This window comes from Chrysochloris asiatica, unplaced genomic scaffold (genome assembly GCF_000296735.1).
Source record: "Chrysochloris asiatica unplaced genomic scaffold, ChrAsi1.0 scaffold00107, whole genome shotgun sequence".
Classification (NCBI taxonomy): Eukaryota; Metazoa; Chordata; class Mammalia; order Afrosoricida; family Chrysochloridae; genus Chrysochloris; species Chrysochloris asiatica.
In genome coordinates, this window is record NW_006408625.1 from 5,989,574 (window position 1) to 5,999,675 (window position 10,102).

General features: G+C 39.4%; 1 protein-coding gene across 1 annotated transcript in view; it reads right to left on the reverse strand.

Moving 5' to 3' along the window:
• Positions 1–81: 81 nt before the first annotated feature.
• ZNF367 (zinc finger protein 367) overlaps positions 82–10,102 on the reverse strand; it is a 30,254-nt gene continuing 20,233 nt past the window's right edge. The window contains exons 2-5 of the mRNA XM_006867644.1: positions 9,707–9,857; positions 6,692–6,811; positions 5,435–5,573; positions 82–476 (exon numbers count right to left, since the gene is read on the reverse strand). Of these exons, the coding sequence (XP_006867706.1) occupies positions 248–476; positions 5,435–5,573; positions 6,692–6,811; positions 9,707–9,857 (639 nt within the window). The 3' untranslated portion in view covers positions 82–247. The remainder of the gene's footprint in view (positions 477–5,434; positions 5,574–6,691; positions 6,812–9,706; positions 9,858–10,102) is intronic.

Consider the following 10,102-nt stretch of genomic DNA (forward strand, 5'->3'; position numbering starts at 1 on the left):
GTTCTACCCTGTACTGTGCAGTCCCATATTTACAAAATATTTTAAACTTTACAGCAAATCCATTTCCATATATAAAAAAAGTGCAATTCTTTCTCACCCCATATTTTAGGGCAATGACATTCTTCATACATTTCTACGGAATAGCAGCCTATGAAAAGCAAATAAGGTGCTTTAGCTTATGCCCAAGGATCTACTTTTGAAGTCCGATGGGCAGTACTTCTGTACAGTGGAAAAGTCAGTATTCCGGCTACTGGCGGAGCGGCGCCCCAGTCAGGTTGGCGAGCTCGATGAGAGCCAGGGCTCCGTGCAGGCGCTCCCTCTGCTCCTGCAACCGCCGTTGGGCCCCGCTCGTCTCCTTGTCATCCTCCTCTTCGTCAGACTGAAGATACTCCAGAGGGTCTTGCTGCTCCTGGTCAGCCTTCTGAGCGAGCTTGCCTTTCAGGGTAGGGGTCCGCTGCTCTCTCGTTTCCCAATACCTACACGAAATGCATATGCATTAGTAATATCAGTTGTTGTTAAGTGGCGTCGAGTCGGTTCCGACGCATATAGAGTTTCCAAGGAGCAGCTGGTGAGCTTGAACCACCGACTTTGCAGTTCAAATGACTTTGCAGTCTGACGCATTAGCCCACAGGGCCACACCAGGACTCTCAAATGTTCACTCATCTCAAAAAGAGAAGTTTCTACCACAGTATTATTTTATATCTTAGTGTAAAAAGTTAGAAAGTGATTTCACATATATTTCCCATTTACATTAGGATACAAAAAACTGATGTTCAAGGAAGTTGAGGGACTTGCTCTGGGTCTCATAATAAAAAACTGACAGTTCTGAGTCTCACATTCAACTCTCAAATCATGTGTTGTTGCTGTTAAACTATAGTGGCCTTGATGCCACATAGAATGAAATAGAGTAAAATACTGAAAGAATAGGATAAAACTTTCCCACGCACAGAGATGATAACTTTCAAAGGAATGAAGCATTAAAAGAAGGAAAAGAGTTAACTATGTAAAAAGGTATACCTACAAACTATGACAAAGGGATTAAAGTCTATACAGAGAGCTTATTCAAAAATGCAAGAATATACTACCATTACATAGCAAATGCTCAACCCTTCCGATAACTAAAGAAATGCAAATTTAAGTGGTATAATTACATTTTTAAAAATCTATACTAAGACTATTGTTTTTAACTTTTTATTGTGAGTTGACTGAAGGTTTATAGACAAGACCATCAATTTTATGTTCAACAAATCATACACTTTGTTTCATCTCAATGATTGTAACCCTTCCATGCAACAACAGTTACCCACTTGCTCCCTGTGGTTTCCATTTCCACTCCACCCTCCTTCCCATTCCTTCTCAACTCTGTCCTTAGGTTAATGTTGCCCTTTTGATTCTTAATGATTGACCACTCCATGGTGATCATATCTCATCAATATTGTTGTCCCCACTGTATACCTAACTACTGCTTCGCTGAAAATTGGGCCACGAGGCTGGGTTCCTTTCCAGACCTGAAGAGGGTGGTCAAGGGCCATTGTCTCAGGTTCTTCCAGTCTCTTTCTGACCAGTATAGGCTCAGTCTTTTTTTTGAATAATTTTTAGTTTTGTTCCACATTTTCCTCCCATTCTATCCAGGACCTCCCAATGTGACCCCAGGCATCATCTAATCTTAGTTCCTCAGGTCTCAGAGCCGTGGTAACGGATGTTCACATGTTCCATCAATCTGTTGGACTGATTCCAAGAATCTTCAATTCTCATCACGCTTTTTTCTTCCAGGGACAGACCAATAGTTGCAACTTAGATGGCTGCTCATGAGATTTTTAAGATTCCAGACAAATAGCCTTTTTTTTTTAAGCTTTATTTTTAATAGCCCAAAACAACAAATGTCCATCAACAGATGAGTGAATAAACAAGATGAGGTGTAACTGTGCCATGGAATACTACTCAACAAGAAAAAGGAGTGAACTGGTGATACACTCAACAACACAGATGAACCTCAAACTAATTATGTTGAGATAAAGGAGCCAAACAAAAATACATATTGTCTAAAATTCTGGAAAATGCAAACCCATTTTTAGAGAAAGAGAGTACATTAATGGTTGGTTGAGAGAAAACTATAAGGCACTGGAGGGATGTATTATCAAGGGTTATGAGGCAACTTTTGGAAGTGATGGATATGTTCACTCACTTGATTGTGGTGATGGTTTCATGGATGTACAATTCCAGGGGCTTCAAAAAGTTTTATGTAAAACTCCCATTATCTTTTCATTCAATTTTTCATAAACTTTTGAAGCAACCACTGAGTGCTAAAATGTATCAATGTGTATACTTTTAGGAAGTACAATTCATTGTATGTTAATTACACTTCAACTAAGTTGTTAGAAAATTATATTAAAAAATAATAACATAACTACCAGGTTTTAGGAAATTCAAACTACACAAACTGAAAAAACGTGTAAGTAGCCACTGAAGCATAAACAAAGAAATGCAAATAGCTCATTCAGTACAACTTAAAGGACAATCAGAAAAGGAGAATGACAAAAATAAATTTAGTAGCTAGAGGACATTATGTTAAGTGAAATTAGTCAGTTACAAAAGGACAAATATTATATAAGAACACTAATGTAAAAAGTCAAGAAAAGGTTTCCAAGCTAAATGAAACATTCTTTGATGTTTACCAGGGGTGGGAGGGAAAGGGGAGTTAATTCACTGGCTAGTTAACATGAGTTGACACATGTTAACTTGGGTGGTAAGAAAGGCAATATATAAGGGGAAGGTTGGCAGAAGAATGATGAAGACAGGGGAAGACACAGAGAGGAGAGCAAAAGTTAAAGGGAAGAGAAGTATACTGTCATATGCACAACCCTGCAACAACAGTGATCTATGGGTCGAAACATGGACAGATACACAGGCTGAATGGGCATAGAAGGAAGAGTGAGAGTATTCCACAAATATATAAAGGTTTGACAGAGGGTATTTGTACATGGGTATTTACCTTAGCTACAAACATATCTATGAATGTGGTTGGACAAAGCTATGAAAACTTCTTAGACATTACCAAACACCTTGATGGAATGAGTTGCTGGTCTTAGAGGTGTGTCGACACCATGGTCAACTGGCATAACATAGTCCATGAAGACAATGTTCTACGTCCTACTTTTGTGAGTAGCTACTGGGATCTTAAAATTAAGCTCATTAGTGGGCATCTAAGGTGCAACCATTGATCTCTCCCTGTGCAGAGAAAGAAAAGTGGTGAAAATTGAAGATACTCGGAATCAATCAGCTCTTTGGACAAATGAAACACATGAACACCAGTCTCTATGACTCTAAGACCAGAAGAACTAGATGGTGTCCATTTACCACTACCACCAAATGTTCTGAAAGGGATCACATTAGATGGTACTAATTAGAATGGGAGAAAATGTGGAACAAAACTCAAAATTATAAAAAAAATTTTATAATTTTTTAAGCTTAGTGGTCAAAAAGAGACTGGAGTAACAGAACCCTAGATTATGGCCCTCAGTCACCCTTTTGGTCTGGAACTGCATGGCTCAATATTGGGAAGGAGGGCTGTTGCTGTTATTAAGTGCCTTTGGGTCCACTTCAACTCATAGCAACCCTGTATAGGGTTTCCAAGGCTTTACATCTTGCAGGAGCAGAAAATCTCACCTTTCTCCCATGGAGTGGCTAGTGGGCTCGAACTGCCAACCTTGTGAGTCACAGTCCAGTGCTTCTCCTATGGAGTCACCACACTCCCTTGGAAGGAGGATGGGATAGAAATAAGAATCATAGGGAGGAAGTGGATTAACTATTGTTGCACGGAGGGGACTGCAATCATTGAGATGAAACAAAGTCTATGATTTGTAGACTGTAAAGCTGATGGCTAACCTTCTCTACAAACCTTCACTCAATTCACAATAAAAAATACAAAAAAAAAGTTTAGTGAGGTAAGCAGTGATGTTGTTATTATGTATCGTGGAGTCGGTTCCAACTCATAGCTACCCTGTACAGGGTTTCCGAGGCTGTAAATCTTTACGAGAGCAGAAAGCCTCATCTTTCTCCCGTGGAACAGCTGGTAAGCAGTGATAGAGATACTAAATTTCATGCCCTCATGAAACATTTCATCCAGCTAGAGAATTTCTGTAGCAATGCTGACAAACTGTTCTTGGCTTAAATAATCAAGTCGTATTTTCAGCTTCCATTATCTGGTTTGTTTATACTTTACCCAAGCTAAGCATGGGACTTATTAATTCAAATATTTATCAAGGACATATGCTGTGGTAGGCCCTGGAGATACACTAGAAAACAAGACAAATATAATGCCTGCCCTTGTGAAGCATCTGCTGCAACAGGGAAAACAGATACTAAGTAAGTGGGTGGTGGATATTCTGAAAGGGAAAACACAGTGTGTTATAAAAGCATCTATAAGTAGTAAGTGGGTCTAACCTTGTGTCAAGAAGTGGTGAACAGGTGAAAGGAGGTGCCCCTCAAATGATAGGGGACCTAAGTTAGACCTGAAGGGTGAGCAAGTGGCTAAACCAAGAGGGACACGGGCAGCATGGGCATTGTAGACAGGGGATGTGTGCACGGATGCCCTGACAGAGCACTGAGGCCCACATGCAGCCCAGTGTGGCTGGAGGCAGTTGTGGGGCAGAACTTGGTGGGCAGAACTTGGCAGCACAATTACGGGTCTGGAACTTTATTCTAAGTGCAAACCAAACCAGTGACTGCTGAGGGGCATGATCACGTGCTGCTGGCTTCTAGACACAATTGTTGTTGTTAAATGCTATCGAGTCGGTTTCAACTCATAGTGACCCTATACAGGGTTCCCAAGGCTGTACATTTTGGGGGGAGCAGTAAACCTATCTTTCTCCAGAAGAGCAGCTGGTAAGTTCCAACTGCTGACCCTGTGATTGGCAGTCTGTGCTTTATCTTATAAGAGCCACTATGTTCCCTGTATATACAATAGTGAATCCTTTAAAAAATACATCCTAAGAAGCTGTTTTGGGCACTGGTCTCCTTGTTGCCATTAAAAAAATATTCAATTGGGTGCTGTTTGGAACTTTACTTCAGAACTTCTAACTCTAGTAGAAAGAAAATGAAGAGTATACCCTAACAACAAATGAAATACAGTAAACATAAAGCACTTAAAAGAAAAAGAAAGTTACTAAAGAGGTATATCTTGATTAAAGGGGAAAAAAAGGGCATGCTTTCAAAACAAAATATGGCCTGGACTCTCAGCTATTAATCTCATTTTGTAGTCTTCTATCACACACAGATCCGAATGCTACTCAACAATTTTGTGGTTTCAGAAAATATGGTGCCATTTCAAATATTTTATAAGATGTACCTAAAGCCAACTTATTTAAAATGAAAGAATGTTAACCCAAGTCCTCAACACAGACTTTCCCAGTGGCCTAAACGCAGAATGCCTTACTTTGCCAACCACGCAGCGGCAGCCTTGTTGTCCGCAGCCTGGTGCTTACTGAGTGTGTCTGTGAGCTCCTCTCTCTTCAGCCTGGCATAAGGGTGCTTCGGACAGTGGCGGTTTGCATGGGTGAATCTGCTTAGGCAGCCTTCAAAACACAAAGGGGAAACACTTGTCAGAATCTGTACATCCCGCAAACAAATATGGAAAAATGCCTGGTTTCCCTAGTAGCTAAGAAAAGTAACTGAAGATGGTAAGGCTTAGCATTTTATAATTTGAAAGGAAAAACCCTCTAACAGATAGAATAGTATTACTAATGCTCGTGAGGGGAATGGTGAGATGGATCTTTTCTGTCTTGATGACATGCTATGGTACAAGTCATAGACCTCTGACCAGTACTTCGTTTTTTGGAATAAGGAAATGTCTCAAAAGATGAACAAAGGCAATCACTGAAGCAATCATGCACAAGCAAAGTCTCTAGATAAAATAGTTCCCAGACATTTTTAACATTTGTTTTAATAATCAAGAAAACCATAGAGCAACAGAACAAAACTAAATATAATTTCAAATATAGCTATGTAAAAAGGTACGTAAGAAAAACATCTGGTAAGAAACTACTATCAGCAAATACTATCAGGAGCTCTGGTAGTACAGTGTTTACAAGTCGGGCTGCTAACCTCAAGGTCAGCAGTTAGAAACTACCAGTTGTTCCTCAGGAGAAAAATGACATGTTCTGCTCCTGTAAAGATTTACAGACTCAGAAACCTACGCAGGGTTGCTATGAGTCAGAAACGATTCCAAGGCACACAATCACCACCATCAGCAATAGTGTTAAGAACGTAAAATTTCTCCTACTCTTTACTGAAAACAAAGACAATGTGCTTACTTCGGGTTAAGTCAAAAAGTTCAAAACCAAAGTAAAAGGCTACTCTAAAGGCTGTACTTACTTTTGTAGATTTTCCTGCTACCTGCAACTACAGATAGTATTCTTAATTGCCCTTCAATATTTTCATCATAATATATATTTAAATTCAATCATTTCAAAGACGTTCAATATGGATTATAATTAACAAGGAAGAAAGCTTATATGTTCTATAAAATCTGTATCAAAAATCTCTCCCCATAAAAATTCAAGCAAAGGTATTTAAAGCTTATATGTTCTATAAAATCTGTATCAAAAATCTCTCCCCATAAAAATTCAAGCAGAGGTATTTTAACCTTTAACTCACAACTTTGATCTCATAAGCTTAACTTCAAACACCATACCATTTTCTGAACAGACAAAAGGTTTCTCTCCGGTGTGAAGACGTTGATGAGTTTTGAGCTGCCCGCTTTGAACAAAGGCTTTTCCACAGTCTGGATAGTCACACATATATGGTCTCTCACCTAGGTATGTAAATGTTATAGGTTACTTTTGAGAGAATAAGGTGAGAAGAAGAAATGGGATGAAAGAGATTCAACCTCTGTGTAGGTCATACTCCCAAACAACAATAAAGCACGTCATGGCTTCTATAGCACTACAAGTGGAAACACCAACAAGAGCCCTTCAATGATACCAAACAACTCTCAGCTTAGAAACACAAACGTATTTTCTTCAGGCCTTAAGGTTTTACTTCAGGATCAAATTCTTGAAACTATTGTCTTTGGCTTATACTGTTGTTTTTTTACCCTCCATAATCCGAATCACTAGCTTACTGATTCCCTTAAATGTCCCTCCTGGTTCTCTAACTGACAACTTTCTTGGTGGAGATTGGCAGCTCCTTTACCCCTTCTGACAGCCTGGCATTCTGGTTTCTTTCCCTGCAGGGTACTTCTGGAGAAGCCAGCACAAAACTCACCTTTTATCATACAGTCGATCCCCTAAACCATCCCAGATGCTATTACACTTATTTCCCTAGTACATAGTGAAGTACGAAGTACAGGGTAATGCAGTGTTCAAGGTCGGTCACATAGTGGTGAGTAGTAGATCCAGTGCTGGGATTCAGGCTCTTTTCTTGAAGTCACATAGTCTTAGCTATGCTGGCAACAAGTGTTCTGTGGTCTGTGTACCAGACCACAGTTATTTGAAGTTAAGTTAGATTGAAAAATATATAAATTCTCAAAATTGGAGTATTTCACTTAGTATCACTTTTACTTCTTGTTGTTGTTAAGTGCCGTCGAGTCGGTTCCGACCCATAGCTACCGTGTATAGGGTTTCCAAGGAGCAGCTGGTGAGCTTGAACCACCGACCTTGTGGATCAAACCGACTTTGCACTATTAAGTAAAACCAGGACTCTACTTTTAACTTAATAGTACCTAAACCAAAATTTCTAAATACCATATTATAGTATAATTATTCAAAATTAAAACTTTATTTTCACAGGCATTCCTGGTGTGGCACTGTAGGATAAGCGCAGGACTGCAAGCTCAGTTTGAATCATGAGTTAAGCAGTTCAAATTCACTGGGCACTCCTCAGAAACCCTATACTGGGTGTCTATGAGTCTGAACCAACTCAAAGGCACTTAGCAACAGCAACATTTTCAGGGATTTAGCTAAGAAAACAACACTCTACCGTATTATCAGAATACATTTTCCAAACCCAAAAGAAAAAACAGTGATAACCATAATCATAGTGGAAAAAATAAAGGATCAGTTTTCAAGCCCAAGCTCTCGATTGTTGTTGTTAAGTGCCGCTGAGTGGGTTCCAACTCATAGGGACCCTGTGTGGGTTTGAACTGTTGTCCTTGTGGTTCGCAGTCCAGTGCCAGTCTTACACCATAACACCAAAAGTCCCCTACTCTACTCTATATGCTGTTAAGTGTCATCAAGTCAGTTCCTACTTACAGAGATCCTATATAGGATTTCCAAGGAGCAGTTGGTGGGTTTGAACTATCCAACAGAAACATAATACAAGCAATGTATTTTAGCCAGTCCTGGTGTGGTACTGTGGGTTAATGCTCCAGACTGCAAACCCATTTGAACTACAAAGTCGGTGGTTCAAGCTCACCAGCTATTCCTCGGAAACCCTGTACAGGGTAACTATGGGTCAGAACCGACTCGACAGCACTTAACAACAACAACACTGAGGGCAGGGACAAAAAGAAACAGGTGACATTAATTATATTTAACTTAACTCAAGTTCAAACTCACCAGTCGCTCCTTGGAAACCCCATACAGGGCGGCTACGAGTCAGAAGCAACTTGGCACTTACAACAGTATCTAAAACATTACCATTTCAACATGTAATTAATATAAAAAATTATTACTGAGATTGTTTACTTTCTTTTATTTTTGTTCATATGAAGTCTATTTACTGCCCATCCCAATCTGGACTAGCCACTCTTCAAGTGCTCAATAGCCACATATACTAGTGGCTAAGACACTAACCAGCGTAGTTCTAGAACATGGGTATGAGAAGGTCTTGTTGTTGTTAAATGCCATAGAGTTAATTACGACTCACAGAGACCCTGTATGGGGTTTCCAAGGAGTGGCTGGTGAGCTTGAACCACCAACTTTGCAGTCTAGCGCATTAACCTGCAGCACCACACCAGGACTCATGAGAAAGTCTAAGACAGTAGTAATTGGTTTGGAAATGATTGGATGATTCAAAAGGTTCTTTCTTCTGGGGTCAACTTTCTCTAAGAAGAGAACAAGGGCCCTCTATAACATATTTTGTTGTTGTTGTTCACTATATGGTACTTAAAAAGCAAGTCGAAAAGTCAGTGGTTCAAGCTCACCAGCAGTTCCTCAGAAACCCTACACCGGGACACTATGAGTTGGAACCAACTCAATGGCACTTAACAACAACAACAATTTCTATGTATAAAGAAAGATGTATGATAACCTTTAGATAAATGCTTAGAGTACATTTAATTCTAAAAAACTATAGTTCACCATAGAATTGATGACTAAGCCTACACTAAGATGGTACTGAGGACTCTGGAAATCATATTATAAACTTTATTTAGGCTACAAATGAGTTTTAACAATTACAGACACAATATAAGAGCATACCTAGTCAAATTCAAGAAGGCACAAAGATGAAACTAAATTTAGCAATAACATGCCTGTTACATTATGTATTAATTACCATGGTAACTTTTGAAGTTACATGGAACAAATGTTCAGAACTCCTTCCCACCAAAACAGAAACTGACTACATGGGTCTGTTTTTAAAAACTTCACTACCAGTGGTGGTAATAGAAAATATAAAGCAAGTGAAAAACTAGTTTATAGGCTCAAGCATCAAACCAGCATTGGGTAAAATGTCATCTCTGGCCTCTAGAATTTGCTCATCTTACCTGTATGAGTCCTTTTGTGGGCCTGCAGTGATTTCTCCCGTGGAAACACCCTATTACAAATGTTACAACGGATTCTGCTGGATGAATGCTCTCCTTCATTGATTAAATCCCTGACAGTATCCGCTCTGGGTCTACCACGTCGGATTCCATCCTGTTAACAAATTTTATAAACATTAACTTTACATTTTGCATTCCACTCATTAAAGCAAGATATCACTGAGAAAAATATTTTTTACAGCAAAAAATGGCAGAGTACGATATCATCTCACACCAACAATAACAGCAAAGATGAAAAATGGAGAAGACAATGCTGGTGGGGATGTGGAGAGACTGGGACACTCTTGCATTGCTGGTGGGATTGCAAAATGGTCCAACCTCTCTGGAAGACAATATGGC